General features: G+C 52.8%; 2 protein-coding genes across 2 annotated transcripts; one reads left to right on the forward strand and one right to left on the reverse strand.

Annotated features, from left to right (window-relative positions):
• Window positions 1–545: 545 nt before the first annotated feature.
• Window positions 546–7460, reverse strand: TIMM17A (translocase of inner mitochondrial membrane 17A). The gene is made up of 6 exons (XM_015884985.2): window positions 7335–7460; window positions 4934–5033; window positions 3833–3896; window positions 3570–3698; window positions 3091–3201; window positions 546–1770 (listed from the first exon to the last, which is right to left on the reverse strand). The coding sequence occupies exons 1-6, from the start codon at window positions 7442–7444 to the stop codon at window positions 1700–1702; spliced, it is 585 nt and encodes a 194-aa protein (XP_015740471.1). The 5' UTR covers window positions 7445–7460; the 3' UTR covers window positions 546–1699.
• Window positions 7461–9550: 2090 nt separating this feature from the next.
• On the forward strand, window positions 9551–20345 carry LMOD1 (leiomodin 1). The gene is made up of 3 exons (XM_015885082.2): window positions 9551–10109; window positions 17169–18740; window positions 19499–20345. The coding sequence occupies exons 1-3, from the start codon at window positions 9849–9851 to the stop codon at window positions 19523–19525; spliced, it is 1860 nt and encodes a 619-aa protein (XP_015740568.1). The 5' UTR covers window positions 9551–9848; the 3' UTR covers window positions 19526–20345.
• Window positions 20346–20363: the final 18 nt, after the last annotated feature.

A 20363-nucleotide genomic window follows, 5' to 3' on the forward strand; every position in this document is an offset into this window, starting at 1 on the left:
TTGGGGCTGTTTGGACCTGGCCTGGCTTTGGGCACTGCCAAATGCAAGGCTTAGATGGAGCCCCATCTAATCCTGCACCACCACCACCCCCCTGCCCCAACCCCACCAAAGTCTGCTCCCAACCAAACAGTGCTGGGAGAGATCACTCAAGATGTCCAGGGTGCTGCTTAAATATGGTCCCCATGGAGCAGGTGCTGCGTGCCCAGCCCCTGACAGCACCCAGGAAAGGCTGGGGGTGCTGGGGGCTCCTGCACCCAGCCAGGGATTGCTCAGCCTCAATAAAGTCACCTCCTGACCCCGCACAGCCTGGAAGGTGGTGCAGGGCCATCAGAGTTGGGCACACAGCACTGAACAACACCCAGTGTGCTAATCCTATCTATATAAAGAGCAGAGGAAAACATCTGTTGATTAACATGCAGATTTGGATACCCAGGGGAGACGCAGCACTGATGAGGTATCCGGCTTTAATTTCCCCTCACCTGCCAGGGATTTGCTCACCCCTCCGTGTCTGGGATCTCAGTTAGAAACAGATCAAGCACTCTGGCTGAGTAACAAACCAAGTCAATCCTTTACAATTCACCTCAGCAACCACGTAAGAGGCAAAGCGAGACAAGCCTTCACAAACACAAGGCTGTTGTGCTAAAGATGCTTAAAAATGACACACCAGCAGCAACAACACTGAACAGCAAGGAAGCAGAGCAGCAAACAGTCCTGGAGTGGCCGCAGGACAGGCAAAGTGGTGGAAACAGGTGAGGAAATCTTCTATGGGACATAGGAACCTTATGGTCAGGATCTTGCTTGCATACACACATTGTACAATCTTAATTGAGCCATTTGAGCACTTCTGTGTTACATTCATGCTCTCCTACTGACAGTATGGAGATCAATTCTGGGTAGAAGAAAAGCTCTGAGCTGTCCTGGATAATGAATGCTACACAAGCCTTTGAATGCTCTCACCTGCTGGCACTTCCTGATACAATACACCTATTAGGAAAGACCTACAACAGAAAACCCTACTGAATATGGTTTCTTTTTAGCTGCTGACAAGAGGGAACGTGCCTTCAGAATTGGAGTTAAAGAACAAAAACACAGAGCCAAGAGAACTGTGCTGCCTTCAGAGCACCAGAGGGCTCAATCCACAGCAAAAAGCCAACAGACTGTGCTGAAAGCACACATGCAGGTGCAGTGCAATGCGTTTTCCAACCACACAGAGCCTTCAAGCTTTCACTGGCCCGTAACACTCACTTCTGGAATGTAAACCTGCACGTACATTAACATTTCCCCTTAAGCTGAAATTTGTGTATACATAAACCCAAATTTTGCATAGCAACTTAAATCCAAACAGGGAGAGGGTGAATTCCAGATGTGGAATGGTTAACGCCACACCCCAGAGAAGACTTCACAGACATTCACTTTAGCCCGTGGCCAAAGGATTACAAGACTCCATTTGGTCCTTATCTTAAATCTCCATGTATTCTGTCAGACATGTATTAACGTTACAGCAATGGAATCTGTTACCAATAAATAGATCTGTCATCTTCTAAAAGTTCTGTGCAGTTTTACACTGCCAAGTGCTGAAGGTCCTCTTGGCATGGTTTGGGTAAGAGACTACCACTGGTGTAAAGACATACCACATCCTGATCCTCCAGCATTTTAAATTACAGCTCAGCTACAATAGGAGCTAACAGAACGAGGGTGATCACTGGTATTGTCTGTAGTCGCCAAATGGAGAGGGCTGCAGCTGGGAGGGGTCATCTGAGAACTGAGGGCCTGTGGGTAAGGAGAAAGAAAAAGTCAGAAACACAGAAAGACGTGCTTTCCTTTAAAATAAAACCCTTCTGAAATTCACGGAGCCAATAACAAGACTTCATGTTTGACTTCATTTTTTCATTCCAAGACATTTAAGTGCTTTACACCTGTTCAACTGTTTTTTAAGCTCTTTTACTTTTAAGAAAACAAATCAGAACGATGGGAGATAAACATTTCCAGTCACCGGAAGGCACTGGAAACCTCTGCCTTACTGCCCTGCAGCTGAACCCAGCCTCTCTGTAAAGGTTTCTCCACGGTAACTTGCCCCACAATAAAGCAAGGCAGTGAAATGGAACAAGTCGTGGATCAGCTTCCCGACTCCTCTTACTGACATTCTGCTGAGGGAAGCAATATGCTTATTACGTGCCAAGCTTAAAGAGAATCAACTGTGACAGACAGATGATACCCTTTCACTAAAGCAGGTTCATTTTAGAAAGCTTTTGTATTGCCAAATTGTTACAGAAATTGTACCAATTTAGACAGAACAAAGGGCGTCAGTGAACAAACCTAAGAGAGGAATCCTACCAGGATTTAGAGGCTTGCCACTAATCCTTTCAACACTAGTGGTTTTGTCTGTATTCCTCTCAAAATGAGGTGGGCCAACAGAGGCATTAATTATTTCAATCAGGCATGTATTTACATAAATGGTTACAGACTCACTGACATCTCAGCTTGTGTTGCACTTAGAAAACAAAAGGGATCCAGTTTCTGGAAATCTAATCATCCCCACCACCCCTGTTTGGAATATCCTGCCTGTATCTGCCTGATCTTTACCACCTCACTGAAATCAGCTGCACACAGAGCACAGCCACAGGGACACACACAGCACGGACTGAACCCTGCCAACACCATGCAATGTGGGTGCCCCAGGGGCAGGGCAGAAAGCAGCTCCTCAGCCTGGCAGCCCTGCTTTCAGCCTTGCTCCCAGCCTCACAGTGCTGTTCTGATAACACCACCCCCATTTTGCTCAGATAAATCTCTCTCTTCCACCCTCCTGTGCTCCCCTGTGCCTGGAACCCCCCCCTCCCTACCCTCCCCACAATTCCTATACCTTCACACTGCTGCCTGACAGCCAATCTTGCCACTTCATTTAGGTGTGGATGTCTCTAGACCTGTCATCTCACAGAGAGGAAATTTAAAAGCTGTTGCGGCATCAGCAATGCGCAGCTCTTCTTTGACTTCTTACAGACTCGGAAGCTGATTTATTCCATGATAAGGCTGGGTACATCAGCAAACAGTGCACAACAAAAGCCTTGTGCTGCTGCAGGGAGGGCTCCTTACCGTTCTGAAACTGTGCAGAGGCAAATCTTGTTAAGAGAATGCCAGCTCCTTCAATTAAAGCCAGGAGAATTCCTCCCATTGCAGCGGATCCAACCATGGCAACAGGTCCATCTAAAAATAAAAGCACAAAACACCTGTTTCCTTTTTCTTCACATTACTTTGCACGTTACAGCTCTTTCTATAGTTATCATCTCTCCTACGAGCGAACACTGCATTCATTCAGCCTCATTAGTATCACTAATAAAGGAATAATTACTAGGCAGCTCTCCCCCTTCCCCAGGGGAACAAAAGAACAACGGTAATGTTTGAGGACATAATGATTACTTCCACAAGCACAGGACACAAGTCTAAGATTATTATCAATTCCTTTTCTGAAGTAAATTCCAGTTTGAGCATCACATAGTTCTGCTTTGCTGTAACAGCCATTAGAATACAGCAGCTTTCTCAATTAGTTCCCTCCCCAGAGCTTCATTTCTTACTTCTGGCAGCTAAGATGGCTCCAGTTAGGGCTCCGCTTGTGATTGAATTCCATGGATCTTCTTTCCCCCTCATTCTGACCATGCTGCAGTCGATCATGGAGAACAGACCTCCCCAGACAGCAAAGCTACCTGTGAGCACGTCAGGGGAAAGAAAAGAACCATTTCAGAGAAAGCAGATGATACTGCAGCCACATCACCAAAACCATCCCCAAACCGTGGTTATAATGGAAAGACAATGGCAACGTGAGTGAGAATTCAGTTACCTCCCAGTTGTGGAGCTCTGGTTTTAATAGCTGCCAGGCTTCCCCGCAGTCGGTGGTTTACACCCTACAATAAGGAGAGAAGGAAAGAATGAAGTCTTACCACCACAACGTGCCATGGACACCACCTACATCTAAGCACCACAACGAGGAGCGTACAAGAACTGCACTTTTACGGCTCCTTTACTACTGATCAGGTTTGTGTAATACACCCGTAAGCTGCAGAAATGGAGTACAACCATCAGACATTACCTTAATCTATATTGTGAGTGTGCTGGGAATTGAACTGAATGAGCACTGCACACCCTTACATTGCTTGATTCCTACATACACTCAAGCTCTGCCTTAGCTGCAAGCACTTGGAAGTGTGGATAGATTTATTTAATGAGTTTCAAGCAAAATAAAGAACGTGGTAACGTACAGAACCCCACTTGTGTGAAGTGCCTGCAGGACCTGACTTGTTTTAGAAGAAGGTATGAATTTTATACTTAAAATCCACCTCAAACTGATGGCTTATTAAGGAACTTCAGGCAGTGAAGTGGTCACACGTGAACACCAAAACCCACTCCCAGCAAGAATCCCTTTCATCCCTTCTAAGCCAGTTTTAGAAGCCACGTTCAAGTAGAAACAGGGGATTACTCTTATCAAAATCTGCACCGTGTTTGAAGCCAAGATCTTACAGCTGAAAACTTGGAAGTGAAAGCAACTGATTTTCATCACCTGAACTGCACCTTCCACGCTCCATTTGTGCATTGCAACAAAAACCCCTTTCAAACAAATTGAGTTATGAAAAACGTCAATATTTAATTAAGGGGTTAATTACAGAAAGCCATATTCCCTCATATCATTCTGAGGGAGAAAGATTCCTCCTTTAGGCTTTCTCACTACTCAAAGGAAGGCAGAGGGCTGATGGAGAACTGCCCTGGCTCCACTTCTGGCGTGCAGCAGCCAGAAGCAAAGGCAGAAGCGGCTCTGAAGGACCAGGTTAATAACACACAGCCCCGTGTATCAGGGTTTCTTCTGCCTTCCCTTCTGCTTGCAAGCTGTACTGCTGATGGACAGAGAAAGCAGAGATTAATGCACTGCTCAAATGGTTTTACTTACCACTGGGGAATTCCTGAAGCCCTTGATGGCCTGGAAAATGCCACCTCCTATCGCTCCCATGGTGAAGGCACCTCCGCAGTCATCTACGATCCTCCAGGGACTGCAAAGAAACACAAAGATGGAAGTGCTGTGTTCCATCACGACCCATTGTGGCACATCCACCACTCTGGAGCACTGCTGTTGGAAACCCTCCATCCAAGCAGATGGCACAGAACCCAAAAGCAGCACGAGGAAGCAAGCCTGCCCACCTCACTGCTTCACCCACAGCTACTGAGCATCACCACCAACAGGGGAAATACTGCAGCAAAACCAGCTCAGAAAAGGCTGCCAGCCTGTCCCCCTGCAGCAGGAAGCACTGAATGCTTGAACTCCTCACACGTGGCACAGAGATGGATTTCCATCACGGAAAACCTCTGCAGAACTCCAGCTTACAACCAGCTCTGCCCTAATTACGTATTAGGACTTTAATCTTACTTTTCTCATGAGCTACAGGGGAACTTGAGTGGCAAATTCCACTGAGACTCAGCTCACAGCTGCACAAAACACTGCTTTCCTGAGTTCCTCATACTTTCCCTTAGTTCTGGTTAATGAAACGGGAGACTTCAAAGTCATCTGTTGTTAAACTGAAAAGGTTTTTCTGATGCATCCAGAGCCTCTGAAGTTCATTAAAACCAAACGCAGCAACGCCCGTACAGAGCTGCCAAAGGGCAACTTCATGGAGTGTCAAATGCTTCCAAACAAGCAGCACCTTCCTCTCAGCAAACGCTTTCAACTGCAGAGACGAGCTTTCATGTGGGGCTCACATCCCCTTCAATGCTGCTGCCAAGCATGAGAGCTTTGTAATCCTCCTGCTCCCCGTGAGCAGCAGCCTGCAATTAGCCCTGCTCCCACTGCTGCGAGTTCTGCAGCGTCTGCACAAAGCAAGCTGGTGTGTTCCTTTCATCTGACATCAAAACCTGACAAGAAAAGCCAAACACTTGGGTGGCTACGACTGCAACAAAGGCAGTGAGCAGCAACCCCAGCAAAACACAGAGCAAGCCTGGGGCTCACAGGTCCTGCCATCAGAGCATCAGCTTTCCTGACCAGGCTGAGGGAGTTGGGTTTGTTCAGCCTGGAGAAGAGAAGGTTGCGGGGTGACCTCATTGCAGCCTTTCAATACCTGAAGGGAACTTACTCCCAGGAGGGGAGTAAACTCTTGGAAAGGGCTGACAATAGCAGGACACGGGGAAATGGTTTTAAGTTAAGAGGGAAGATTAAGGTTGGATGTTGGGGGAAGTTCTTTACTAGGAGAGTGGTGAGGCCCTGGAACAGGCTGCCCAGGGAGGTTGTGGATGCCCCGTCCTTGGAGGTGTTCAAGACCAGGTTGGACAGGGCCCTGGGCAACCTGATCTAGTAAAGGTGTATGTTTGGTGGCTCTGCCAGGCAGGGGGGTTGGAACTACATGATCCTTGAGGTCCCTTCCAACCCGGGTAATTCTGTGATTCTGTGACCTTGCTCTGCACGTGACGTTCCTTCTCCTTTCCCCCTGCACACTCATGATGTTTAGCCATCATCCTTTAACCTGGAACAAAAGAACTCAAAGTTCTCAGTCCCACCATCAGCAGCGGGAGGTTGGAGTCCCACAAACAGCAGCAGGAATGGTCTCCCAACACACACAGCCCTTCATTTTACTGCCTGTCTTAAGCTTCCATCTCCAACACTCCTAACCAACCCCAATCAGGTGATGTAGCCTCATTCCATGCTTTATTTTCACCCCCATCCCCTGCTTCCTGCATGCGATGTGCTGCCTCTGGTTCACTCCTCACTGTGTTTCCTCCCTTCTCTGCACTTGTCTGTCAATATAATATGAGGTATATACACCTCATCACATCAGCTCACCTCTGTCAGCTCATTCAGAGCACTCAGCCTGCTGGCAATCCCAATTGATGGTGTTCAGAGCTCTTCCTTCCCCTACATCAACACACCCCAATACAGCACAACCCCAATACAGCAGAATCCTTCATGTCTTCCCCTTCACCTCCCTCAGGCCTCTACAGGAACCGCTTTTAAACAACAAATTCGGCTTTTAAAGGCACAGCCGCCTCCTCTGAGGCCGGGACAGGCGTTATTAATGGGGTTAATGCTCCGTGTTAAAGCCTCGTTGGTTTTAATGAGGCCCCATAGAGCTGTGAGGAGCCTGCGGCCTACCAGCCCCTCAGGCTGCGGCCTACAGCACCACAAGGAACACAGGCCTCAGTGACGCAGCCCGGAAGCGGCGGCCATGACAGCATGCGTCGCCAAGGTCACCTCCGGTCACCTCCCGCCCCGTTCCCGTTGTTCTGTTCCCGTTATCCCGTTCCCCATCCGGTTGTTCCCGTTCCTCCCGCACACAGCCCGCACACACCGGCCGCCATTCCCTCACCACGGCTCCCGCGCGTATTCCTCCATCTTTGCTTGGCGGGACGGCGGATGTCCGCAAGGCGCATGCGCCGTGCCCCCTTTTGGCCACGCCCCCTTTGGCCACGCCCCCATGGGCGGAGGGCAACGTGCGGTCCTAGTGCCCGCCGCCGTGCCGGGGTCCGGGGTCCTGTCCCGGTGTGACCCAACGTGGAACCCTATAAGGGAGGGCGGCCCAATCGGGCTGTGCTCTCGTTATCGGCCCAATCGGGCAGTGCTCTTGTTATCGGCTGAAGCCGTCGGGCTGCAGGGAGGACTGGACACCCAGGAGATCCTTTCCTGCAGCTCAGTCCATGTACTGATGTAGCACGATGCACCTGCCCCTGCTGAGCCTTATCAGGTTCCTTATCAGGTTCCTTATCAGGTCCCTCTGCCCTGCTCACAGCCTTGTCCCACCTGCTGGGGGTGGCAGTGTCCCCATAGAGGCCAGTCACCAAAGGGACGGCAGTGACACGGAGCTGGCTGCAGGCAGAGGGCAGCTGTTTTTCAATGGGGGCTTTGATGTGGGGTTGATGTGAGCAGCAGCTCCTATTTGCCATGCTGAGAAGGGCTGCAGCATAGAGATCCTGCTTGCTTTGTAGGGATGTGCTGTGAAATGGAAAGGTTGGGGGGTCACCTTCCCTCCTCCAGGCTCTGAAGGAAGGGGCAGATAGAACAGCTTGGAGGGATCCATCGGTTTCTCACTCGTGTTCTAGGAGAGGAGGCAGCAATGAAGCTGGGAATGGGGGATCTGCCAGAGCCCCTCAGATGTGCAAGGAGAAAGCAGTTCACTTTGTGTCTGATCCCCATCCCTGAGACGTGGCTGGTAACACTGATGTGAGATAGTTGTCAGTGCCTCCCAGGTGATCAGTTGCTATGGGAATGGGAGTCCTGATAAGAGCAGAGGCTGCAGAGCCCTCTGATGCCCACTATCAGCAGCAGGAAGGGAGAGGGAGATAGAGCAGGAGATGTGGTTGGTGTAGATGGGGAGCACAGGGCACCGGGGTGATAGATAGGAGCGATGGGGTGACGTGGGATGAAATGCAGGCTCACAGTGTTTAAGGCTCTGCACTTGGAAACTAGAAACAACAGTTTCTTCCCCAATCTGGAAACAATCTCAGTTGTGTGTCTGAATCATAGGAAGGTTATGAGCAGGAGCTGAGTGCTGCAATGCTGGAGATAAGAGAGATCCCAGAATGCAAGTAAGTCTGCGTTTCCCATCCAGATGGGGGATGTCTGGGCTGCAGCACGAGGCGCCGGGAGGCCCACCTGGAACAACCCATGTCTGTGCATGGGGTGAGATCTGAGCTGCCAGACAGCAGGGAGAGTCATTGGGCTGGTGAGGAAAAGAGCTCGTTCTGGTGGAGGAGACCAGAGGGCTGCTTGTATATGGGTGAGGATAGAGATCTGAGAGCAGGCAGTAAATACCAGGAGGTTGATAAGGAATGAAGGAAAAGGGTGAAGCCGACAGCGTATCGAATGGGTACAAAATGTTGTGCGTGGGGAAAAGCTGCTTTGAAAGTTGGAAGAGAAAGAGCACATCTGCCACGTCCCCCTGGGAGAACTCGCAGATGCCAGGAAGCTTCTGTATGGATTAGGTCGATGGAAAGTAGGTGCCTCCAAGCAAAGCCTGGGCTTAAGGGCACTGCCTGAAGCAGAAGATGATCTGGAATTCAGCCTGTGCAGAAGGAGGGATGTCTGTGGGGTTGGGAAAGGGGGAATGGGAGAGATGCGACCAAGAGCAGCTGCAGAAAGCCCTACAGAGGATGGGGAATATACAGAAGCACTGACCAAGCACCCCAGGGCTGGTGCTGGGCTCAGACCCACGGAGCAGAGCCGGGTGGGCACTCAGTGCTGGAGTCTCCCAGGCTCTGTACATCCTCTGTGCAGAAAGCAATCTGCATCAGCACCTCCGTGACGGGCTGACCCCACAGATGCTGGGGAGCATTGGGATAGGGATGGAAGAAGCTCAGGGGTGGGCAGATTGCTGCTGATTTCAGACGAGAGCTGTCAGGAGCACAACACCAAGCTCCTGAATATCAACCCTCCTGTAAGTGGGGGGGCTTGGGGGCAAGGCTAACCCTGTTACCCACACCATGGGGCCAGGATGTGCCCCCAGCCCCCAGCTCTCCATCCTGCCAGCTTGTGTGCATTTTTGCCTGTTTTTCTCACTCCGTTGGCCCATTGCCTTTAAAAGGCTAAATGCTCCGGACTAAATTTGGTCATGCAGCTCTGCATGGTTCCCTGGAATGTCCTCGGGTTTCAGGCTCCCCCGACAGCACCATTCCCCGCCTCCCGCTGGGTTCCATTGGCCAACCCTTGGGCCGAGGGATGTCCCCTCTCCATCAGCACGGGTACCCAGGGCTGAAGAGCTGAGATTTAACACTTCAGCACCTGCTGCCTCTGTGGGAAGCAGTCGGAGAGCCTCGGCTCTGGGTATATTTTTTCTCTTGCTTTGGGTACCACAACAACCGCAACCGTGTCTCGCCAAAGGGCCAAGATGTCTAAAGTCGCCAAATATAGGCGACAAGTGAGTGAAGATCCGGACATCGACAGCTTGCTGTCGACTCTGTCTCCGGAGGAGATGGAGGAGCTGGAGAAGGAATTGGATGTGGTGGATTCCGATGGAAGCATCCCTATGGAGCAGAACCAGAAGAACCAAGCAGAAAATCCCCCCGGCGGCACACAGAACTGCGATGCAGTGCTCAACCACCACGAGAAGGAGCCCAGGAAGCGTCTCCAAAGGGAGCAGGCGGTGGATGTAAGTCCCATCTCCCCACACTGTAATGCTCATTGGACACGGCTGTTTGTAAAGAGCTGGTTGAAGGGGCTGGTTGAGGAGTGCTGGGCAGTCAGGGGGATGGGGCAGGGAGCTGGCAGCCAACGGGGGCTTTTGTGAGCTATCCGAAAGCCAAAGCTGCTGTCAGGGGGCTTCTCCTTGCCTCTGGGAAGGGCTGGGGGGGTCAGCAATCTCTGCTCCTTGTGGAGTGATAGAAGGGAGAAGTTTGCTGCTTGCTGGGAATCGCCCCAAGGAGCAGGTTTTGCCCCGAGCCATTTCCTTCCTGATTATCGTCCAGCTAAAACTCATTCTTTTAGTTTGGTTTGGGTACATTTATCTCCTTCTCTGCATCGGGTAAATCCTGTGAGATCTTTGTTGGGGAGAGGAAATGTTTTGCAGGTCCTCATCCCATGCATCTGTGCCTTGCAGCCAGTCCCGCTTCCCTGCAACATTTATTAACCTCTGCACTAAGAATACTTGGTATGTGCTCGGTGCGTGGGAGGCTGGGAAGCATTTGGTTTCCCTTGCTTTCCACAGCAGGCTGAGCCTGAATGCTGGAGAAGGGAATGGAAATGGAAGGTAACACTCCTGCAGAGCAGGAGCAGGATCTGTGCTTGGGCAGAGGTGTGCACAGCTCTGAGCTGCTCTGCTTCCAATGGGCAGAAAGGCAAAGGGAGAACCTCAGCTCTATCTGGAAGTGGTGCCCCATTTCTTTTCCACATCCAGGAGATGCTTTTAGTGGGCAACGTGATAACCAACATGGGCCTTTTGTGGCTGAGAGCAGAAATCTGTACAGATAAATAACAGAAGATTGGCTTCACTCTCATGTCGTGGAGAGAATCCAAAGGTATAATAAATAGTCCTTCATTTGTATGGAGCACTTCACTTCTTATAACAGTGGTACGTGTTTCCTGGGGCAGGTTGGGGTTGTTTATTCCATGCTGGGAAGGATCTGTCCTTCGTTAGGGCAGTGCTCAATGGATATGGACTGCATTGGGGCACCAAAGTTAATGTGCTGGAAACTGGTCCTATGAAACAGGCTGGGAAATGAAACATCGTGGCATATAATAATGTATATGATCCTAATGTTAGTCTAAATCTACCAGTGGTAAATCCTTTGTGAGGGGCTCACGTGTTGCCTGCAGTCTGTAAATCAAGTAGACCTTTCATCCTAGAGCCACAACGTGTGCTGGAATACAAGGAGATAACAGGGAAGCAGTGGTGTGCTGCAGTGCATGCAGCCTGGAGATGCATCCCATAATCCCTGCGGTCCCCTTCAGCTCAGGATGTTGTGCCATCCTGTTCTGCCATGGAGCCAAGGACCCAAGTGAAGCCTGGATGCAAAGAGGGAGGGATGAGAAGGGCAGGTTTCCTTTGGAGTCCTGCACAAGGGGTTAAGCATTTCGCCCAGCTCTCCCCTGGCCGTGAGGACACCGCAGCCATCACTTCTATATGCGGAGCTCAGCGTGGGCTGGGGGAGCAATTCCCACCACATGCAGTTCCCCTCCTTGGCTCACTGCCCCTGGCTGCCAGAGCTCTGCCTGCAAGGCCTCCCCTTGGCTGAGAGCTGCAGACCACCGAGGGTCTGATGCCGCATCCCTTCCTCCCCTCATTGTGCATTAGGATGTGCAGAACTTTGCTAGAGTGGGAAGCAGGGCATTTTAAAGGGAAAGGTTTGGATCCTGCTGGTCTCTCAGCTCCTCCTGTGGCCTTTTCTCCCACTCCAGGCACCCCAATTCCTTCCTAAAAGCAGAAGGGGGGGCAGCAGATCTAGAGCTGTCGTGACTCCATAACACAATGTCTTTCTCTGCGATGAAAAGGGCAAACTTGGGTAACTAGGAGGCAGTTTATAAACAGCCCAAAATAGATGTGAGCTTTGCCCTGACTTCTCTGCGCTGCACAGCCAAATGCATAGCTGGGCGATGCATTAATTAATTAATCTTCATTTCCTATTGCCAGCGAGTGCTTGGTGCTGTGCTGCTCCTCGGGTGCACCCTTGCCTGTGTCTCCAGGGAGGGCAGGTTGATAACGCTCACCAATGGGTAAATGAGGGCTCTAATTGCAAAGGCACAGAGAGAGAAGTCCAGGCTGGGCATGTGGTGTTGTTCTGAAGCAGAGGCATTGAGCACTGTGATTAACAGAGCTGCTGTCACCTGGAATCCTTCGCAGCATGTTTCTTCCAAGCTCTATGGGATGGTCTTCCAAAAACCCCTCTGTCCTTCCTCCCTGCTTGCTGGGCTGTGCACATGTAGGCTGAGGCACACTGGGGGTGTTCAGCCACTGAGAACAAACAGTGCCCTACTGATGGAAGCTGTACCTGGCCAGGTGATATTCCTGCTGGGAAACCCTTCTGTGACACCGCAGAGGACCAAGTTGGCATTTTGCTTTCGTATTCATGGCCAAATCTCATTGTTTTTCCTTGGAACCATCTGGAAACAAAACAAGCTGTGGATTGGACAGACTCAAGGGGAATCATAACCAAGGGAAAAGCAGCACTTGTATCATTCCTGAGGCATCTTACTGCTCTGTGACTAACACAGCTGGATTTAAGCTCTGTTTATCAACCCATCCTCCTCCCAAGAACCTCTGCTGCCCCCAGGCTCTGTCTTTCACTGGGCCAGATGAGAAGAGGAGCGTCGTTTCCAGGATGGGGCCCTTCCCCGTGGTTCACACTGGTGCCAGGAGCACCATGTGCCTTCGAGGCACCCGGCCCATCTAAGGGCACGAGTGGGAAAACTGCTTTGCTTCTGCTCAGCCTGCAGCACTGCCAGTGAGCAGGAGGGCTGTGTATTTACATAAAGCACAACAGGGATGCAGAGGAACTGGTGGAGATACTTGGAGTGTTGGGCTTATATGGGCTGAGCTGCCACAGGCTGAGAGCTTTATTGTCTGTTTATGTTTTGCTGATAAGGAGATATAGGGAGCAGGAAAAGAGCTGCAGTTGGTGACGTCTCGCTCTTGTTAGCAGCATCATTTGTGTGCTGCAGGGGTCTGCCGTGCTGCCCACCCCCAGGCTTTGCTATGGTGGGAACAACAGCTGGGTGCCACCAGTGCATTCCATGTGCAGGTCCTGGCAGGGAGGAGGCATCCACAGGCAGCAGCACGATGCAGTGCAGTGCCTCATCCCTTCCTGCTCATCGCTCTCCTCAATCCTCCTTCAGCCTGATGCAAATGCAACATCCAAAGGAGGGCTTGGAGATGCACGCCTTGCCCCTTGCAGCCCCAGTTGGAGAGGGGATGAGCAGAAGAGCAGCCTCAGCTTGGGAATATCCCCTTTGGTCTTTGCAATGTGTGGAAGAGGAAAGGCCAGGCTACTAAAACCAGCTTCTGTCAAGAGATTGAGGCTTCCCATTTTCAAAGTATCCAGCAGCTCTTAAGGGCTGTTTGGGAAATGGCTGCGTGTCACTGTGGACGAGATGGGGCTGGTGCTATTCAGGGAAATGCCGTGGAGACTTTTGTTGTCTGCTGTAATTCACCAATGAAGGCAAAGCAAGGCAAAAGTCAAGGCCAGGAGCTGGCCAGTCCCCAGAGGACAGAGCTGAGTCTCAGAAGGAGCATTGGTCTGGGAAGGGTGAGGATGTGGTCAGCATTGGGGTCAGGAAGGCTGGGCCAGAAGGGAAGGGGACAATGGGACATCCCATTAAAGTGACAACAGTGGCAGGAAGCTGTTCACATTGCCCAGGGCACCAGCACATAGAGCACAGCCTGGGGGTCACGCTGGGTCTGCTTGGCAATGCTCAGGTCCTCCCACTCTTTCTTCATGCCAAAAAACCCCATAGTGCCTGGGGATGGTTGGCGCAGGGAGCCCTGGTACAACTGCAGGCAGGGCAGTGCTGGGGGCTCAGATCACAGGGGATGACCCCCAGCTCTATATGGGGTGAGGATGCTGCATTTGTCCTTGGTTACTCATAATTGACCAGGCAGTGGAGGAAGGGAGCAGCACGGCTCACTTCATATGGATCAGCTTGGGTAGAGCAACCCACCTGCATGCCTGGAGCATAATGGCACCCAAATACCCAGGAGCATCAAGGGCAAAATGAGTTGGTTTTGGACAGCAGGGGACATCCCTGTGTCCTGGGAGCTCCACGTGCCTTGTGCCCAGCTCCCTCAGCCCTTCTCCCATGGCTGAGCTGCAGGATGGGGGTGTGGGTGCACCCTGCAGCCTCTGGCTGCTGCTCCCTGCCCCAAAATCCCCTCTGCCACTCAGGATTTGCATGGTTCCCATGGGCTGCAAAACTGTCCTGCTGGCTGCAGGGGGTTGTTATCACAGCAGGAGCTGGGGGAGGAGGGTGGTGTCTTGGTGCAGGATTTGTGCTGCAGCTCTGAAGGGATCTGGTGCACAGTGTGGACACACCATGTCTTGGCCAAAGCCAGCATCGTTGCTGGGGATGGAGAGAGTTACAAGGAGACCCCTGAGCTCTGGGTCCACTTTATGTGCAGAAGTTCACTCACGTGGCTAAAATTGTTCCTGGGTTAATGGAGTTCGGCTGCTCCTGCTGTCTCTTGGTGCACTGCTGTGCAGGAGAGCCATTTGCTTCCCAAGAGTTCCTCAAGAGCAGACATCCCACAGCTGCACACAGGACCATGCAGCTTTGCTCAGAGCCCACATCCTCACTGCCTCCCATAGCAAACAGCACCTGGAGCCCCTTTGGAGCCCACCCCATCTCCCAGCAGTGCTGGTGGTTGGTGTGTTCTTGTGTTGCTGATGGGATACAGCTTCCCCAGGACAAAGCTGCCCAAGGCACATCCCCCCATGGCACATCTCCTTCATGGAGCATCCCTCCCCATGATATGTCCCCCCCATGGCACATCCCTCCCCATGGCACAGCTCCCCATAGCTCACACTGTGCTCGCTGCTGACCCAAGCACGTGGCTGCTGCAGTGGGGCAGGCAGCCCAGCACTGTGATGCTGCCCATGAGTGCCTCTTCCCAGGACATGCCTCCACAAATAGCTGCTGGTTGCTGTGAGCTGGCCCCCTCCAAAGCCAAACATTTATTCTGCTAATGCATTTCTACTGCTCCCCTCTGCCAGGGACTGATGCAACAACAGCACCATGCCAGTTGCTCCTTCCCTCCACTTGGGCATGGATTTGGAGAGCCCCCATGACCCCCAGCCCACCCCAGGAGCCCCCCACTCACCACGCACCCAATGCTGTGCACCATGGGGCAATTCCCGTCCCTGCCATCTCCCAGACACCCAGATCGATGCTGTTCTCCACCCCATCCCATGCAGTGGGGCTCCATGTGCAGGGTGCAGCCCTTTGCTCACCCACAGCCCCATGGCAGCTCAGCACAGGGCTCAGTGTGCAGCCCGGTCCCATCTGCTCACACTGGGCTGCAAGCACTCGGATTCCAGGCAAGAAGTTCCCGTCCTGCTTTGCCTTTTAAGGAAGCATCTGAGTGGGTTTGAGGGTTGCAAATGCTAACAAGCAATGGCAATGCTCATTTTAGTCTATTTAGAGGAAACGGGAAGGCATTTCAGTTCATCAAAACACTGGTGATTAATCAGCCCAGTACCAGGCTGTTTTCATTAGGCTTATTTTTAAAGGTCTGACACGCAGTGTAAAAATATTCCCCTAATAATCATGCTTGAAGCGGAGGGAATGGCACGGAGGGGTGCTGAGCTCCTGGGTGCCCAAGGTAAATATGGGCTGAAGATGGACATGGAGGGGCTGTGGGGATGGCCCCGGCCACGATGCAGGAGGCAAAGGGAGGAGCAGGGAACACGTGCATCCCTCATCTCCCTTTCCCTTTCCTTTCCATTTCGCCTTCCCTCTCCCCTTCCCCTTTCCATCTGCACGGGACATGTGGCAGCAGATCAGGGCACAGTTACTTTAATGATATCAGCACTAACGATGCAATAACAAGATAAGAGATACAGCTTCGCCTTTGCAGGGCTGATTATTTCATTCTGGTTTTGTCTTATTTGGAGAAATCCATTGCCTCCTCTAAGTATGGAAGGTTTTGCAGCTCCTTCCTCCCTTTCTTCAAGATCTGCTCATTCTTGGCCAAAACCTTCACTGTGCTTTGTCCCCAGCCCATTACCGAGCTGCACAATGTGGGCTGGGAAGGAGAAGGCTTCTTGGAGCACCTGGTGTGGGGCTGGGGCTGTTGGCTGCAGCTTGAGGAGTGGAAAAGAAAGAGCTGGAGAGCTTGGGAAGCTGTACAAGGAACCTTCATCCTCAGGCATCCTTAAATTTCCAACCCAAGACATCCCCAAATGCCTTTGAAAGGCACCCCCAGTTTCCCATCCATCCTCAATGCTGGGGCTTTGGACGTGGTTCTGTGGGTCTGCCACGTGCCTCTGTGCCGCCTGCCCAGGTTCCATGCTGGGGAGCCAAGAAATCTCTTAGCTAAATAAACAGCTTCGTCCCAGATGGCATCTGTGTGTGCGCCAGGTACACGCTGTCCCTGCAGCTGGACTGCTGGTGGCCCAGCGGCTTCTTCCCACCAAACAGAAGTCCCAGGGGGCCGGCATGGGGCTGGGATGGGGCTGCTGTGGGGTCCTGGCTGTGATTTGGGGGTTCAAGGCACAGTTCTGGCTCTCACGTGCTACCCAGGCAAGGAGTGGGGAGAAGGAAGCCCATATTGCCGAACTCAGCTGCAGGCATTGCTGCAGCGTGGTCCCAGCACTGAGCATTCCCCTACACCAGATGCATCCCTTTATAACACAGACCCATAGTGAGAGGGGAGGGGTCTCACAGCTGCGCTGCTGTCACAAAATATGGGCCTTGTGCATCACTCCAGGTCCATGGGGAAGTGAAACTGGGGCTGCAGGACCAGAACACAGGGAATCCCACAGGCTCTGCCTGCAAAGGGGCACTCACACCGAGCCCTCCCATGGAGATGGGTTTGATTTTGCTCTGCAAAACACAGTCAAGAGCTGCAGTGTGGTGTGAGAGCACCCAGATGGTGGGGGAGGCTTCCCAAGGCTGGGCTGTGTTGGAGCAGTGCTGGCCATAATGTCTGGGATGTGACTGTGGTGAGGCTGGAGCTCGGGGAGCCTGACCTGCTCACACCTCTGTGATCCTCTGTTGTTAGGAAAGCAGGCTGGATGAGAAGAAGGAAGTCAAGAATGGAGAAGAAAAGGGAAAGGAAGCTCCTGCCAAAGAGCCGGCCAAGAAACGCGATACAGGAGTGGGGAAAGACTCTAAGAAGGAAGAAAGTGCCCAAAAGACGGAGCCAAAAACTAAAGGGGAGGCTGAGAGCAAAAGCAAGGACAAGAAAGCCATCAACGACAAGGTGAAGGCCATGGAAAACAAGCTGATGGGCAAGGACAAGAAGGAGGAAGAGAAGGGTTCGACAGCAAAGAAGGATGCAGAGAAGGACAAAAAGGAGGAGAAGGGTTCAGCATTAAAGAAGGACACGGGGAAAGATAAAAAGGAGGAGGAGAAGGGCTCAGGGATGAAGAAGGATGCAGGAAAGGATACAAAGGAGGAAGAGAAGAGCTCAGCAGCAAAGAAAGAGACAGAGAAGGACAAAAAGGAAGAAGAAAAGAAGTCGGCGTCGAAGAAGGACACAGAGAAGGACAAAAAGGAGGAAGAGAAGAGCTCGGAATCAAAGAAAGAGGCAGAAAAAGACAACAAAGGAGAAGAGAAGAAAGACAAAGATAAAAAAGAAGAGGAAAAGAGCTCAGCACCGAAAAAACCCGAGGCAGATGAGAAGGAGAAACCACAGCCTGAGGCAGAGGCAGCGGCAGAGGGGAAGGAGGAGACCAAGGCAGCAGCACAGAGCAGCCCCGCATCCGCCCCCAGCAGCAGCACAGAGCAGCCCAAGGAGGACGAGGCCTCCAGCATCTTTGATGAGCTCATTGAGAAGGTGAAGAACAACGACGCTGAGGTGACCGAGGTGAACGTGAACAACTCGGACTGCATCAACAACGAGACCTTGGTGCGCTTCACCGAGGCGCTGGAGTTCAACACCGTGGTCAAGCTGTTTGCATTGGCCAACACCCGCGCCGACGACCACGTGGCCTTTGCCATCGCCATCATGCTGAAGTCCAACAAGGTGTTGACCAGCATCAACCTGGACTCCAACCACATCACAGGGAAAGGCATCCTGGCCATTTTCCGGGCTCTGCTGCAGAACGACACGCTGACGGAGCTGCGCTTCCACAACCAGCGGCACATCTGCGGGGGGAAAACGGAGATGGAGATTGCCAGGCTACTGAAGGCCAACAACACCCTGCTGAAAATGGGCTACCACTTTGAGCTGCCGGGGCCCCGTATGACCGTCACCAACCTGCTGAGCCGCAACATGGACAGGCAGAGGCAGAAGCGCCTCCAGGAGCAGAAGCTGGCGCAGGAGCGTGGGGAGAAGAAGGATCTGCTGGAGGTGCCCAAGGTCGGAGCACCAAAGGGGTCCCCCAAGGGGTCCCCGCAGCCGTCCCCCAAAGCGTCCCCTAAAAACTCCCCCAAGAAGGGGGGAGGGCCCGCCGTGCCACCCCCACCTCCTCCTCCCCTTGCCCCGCCGCTGATCAATGAGAACCTGAGGAACTCGCTCTCGCCAGCCACGCAGAGGAAGATGGGGGACCGGGTACCCATGCAGGAGAAGAGCTCACGAGATCAACTCCTGGCTGCCATCCGCTCCAGCAACCTCAAACAGCTCAAGAAGGTGAGTGTGGGGCTGCAGCTGTGGGGTGGGCGTGCTGGATGGGGTCATTTGAGTAGTGCAACACACAGTGCTGGGGACAGAGTGTGGGCTGTGTGCTCCCAGTGCAGAGCACAGGGCAGGAACAGACCCAAATCCCTTTGCTGAGCACACAGGGCCGGCAAATCCATCCCTTGGCATGGTCCCCAGGAGGGCATGTGGGGTCAGGAGATCCAACCCTTACAGGGATGTAGGGTCAGGAGATCCATCCCTTACAGGGACGTGGGGTCAGGAGATCCATCCCTTACAGGGACGTGGGGTCAGGAGATCCATCCCTTACAGGGATGTAGGGTCAGGAGATCCAACCCTTACAGGGATGTGGGGTCAGGAGATCCATCCCTTACAGGGAAGTGGGGTCAGGAGATCCATCCCTTACAGGGATGTAGGGTCAGGAGATCCATCCCTTACAGGACGTGGGGTTCAGAATCCATCCCTTACAGGGACGTGGGGTCAGGAGATCCAACCCTTACAGGGATGTAGGGTCAGGAGATCCAACCCTTACAGGGACATGGGGTCAGGAGGTCCATCCCTTACAGGGATGTAAGGATATGGGATCCACACCAGCATAAAGCCGCCCTATCCCAAGGCACTTTGTGCTCCTGGCCATGCTGCCCTGGGCCATGGGGACAACCAGAACCTGGCCAGGGAGGGACAGTGACCCCAGATCCCCATCAGCCTCCACCACTGATCCATGCTCTGTAATGGGGCATCTCCTCCAACAGGTGGAACTACCAAAGCTGCTGCAGTAGGGAGCGAGACGCTCGCCTTCCTCGTGACTCTCGCCGTGCCAAGCCCTTGGGGACCCTGCAGTGACCGACGCCGAGGAGCAGCGATCTCTCTGGGACTGATGGAGGAAGGGCCGGGCCCGAGGAGGGCCGGCGTGGTGGTTGGCCACGGCGTGTGAGAAAGACCTCGTATTTATTGTTTGTACAGTTGTGATCCCTCAAGCTCTTTCTGTTGCCAGCACCGTGCCCCGCACTGCTTGGGGACGCCGAGGATGGATATTGGGGGGACTGGCGGAGTGTCCCCTGCCACATCCCACCCTGATGCAGGGAAAGAGGTGGAAGGGAGGTGGCAATGGGGCTGGGGGTGCCATGGGGCCAGGGGTGCACTGAGGGGCTGCTTCCCCCAGCCCCATCCAGCCTGAAGCAAGCGGATGAGGACAGGTGTGTCCATGGGGACGTGGCCATGGCGTGTGTCCCCATGGGGTCCCCACGTGGCCAGGAGGGTGATGGGGTGAACATTGGGTGGTGCAGGGGGTGGGATTTGGGGAGGTGGTGGAGAGCTGGAGCAGGAGAAGGGGGTCACAGCTGGGGGTGTCCCACCCCTGCAGGACGTGAGACCTGACCTCTCCTACTGGACATTTGTATCCATGCAGGGACTGAGTGCTCCATGGGACTTATGTGGGGGGAGGGATAACGCTGTCACCTGTAGTGTCACCCACAGTGTCACTCCACCAACCATGGGCATACGTTTGGGGCCGCAGCGCCTGCCCTGGTGCAAAGCCTCGCTCGTGGTCTGTACACCCGCGGCCACCGCATCGGCAATAAAGCTTCACCCAACGCTTCAGTGCTCCTCAGGGGGACA

Source organism: Coturnix japonica, chromosome 26 (genome assembly GCF_001577835.2).
Source record: "Coturnix japonica isolate 7356 chromosome 26, Coturnix japonica 2.1, whole genome shotgun sequence".
NCBI classification, from domain to species: Eukaryota; Metazoa; Chordata; class Aves; order Galliformes; family Phasianidae; genus Coturnix; species Coturnix japonica.

What these genes read in the sequence shown, in the direction of transcription:
- LMOD1 (XM_015885082.2), top strand. Translation starts at nt 9,849, where the DNA reads ATGTCTAAAGTCGCCAAATATAGGCGACAAGTGAGTGAAGATCCGGAC. An exon ending in AAAGGGAGCAGGCGGTGGAT is followed by an intron (nt 10,110 to 17,168) that starts GTAAGTCCCATC and finishes CTCTGTTGTTAG; the next exon opens with GAAAGCAGGCTGGATGAGAA. An exon ending in ACCTCAAACAGCTCAAGAAG is followed by an intron (nt 18,741 to 19,498) that starts GTGAGTGTGGGG and finishes CTCCTCCAACAG; the next exon opens with GTGGAACTACCAAAGCTGCT.
- TIMM17A (XM_015884985.2), bottom strand. Translation starts at nt 7,444, where the DNA reads ATGGGGGCGTGGCCAAAGGGGGCGTGGCCAAAAGGGGGCACGGCGCAT. An exon ending in GCTTCAGGAATTCCCCAGTG is followed by an intron (nt 3,897 to 4,933) that starts GTAAGTAAAACC and finishes TCCTTATTGTAG; the next exon opens with GGTGTAAACCACCGACTGCG. An exon ending in CAGAGCTCCACAACTGGGAG is followed by an intron (nt 3,699 to 3,832) that starts GTAACTGAATTC and finishes ACGTGCTCACAG; the next exon opens with GTAGCTTTGCTGTCTGGGGA.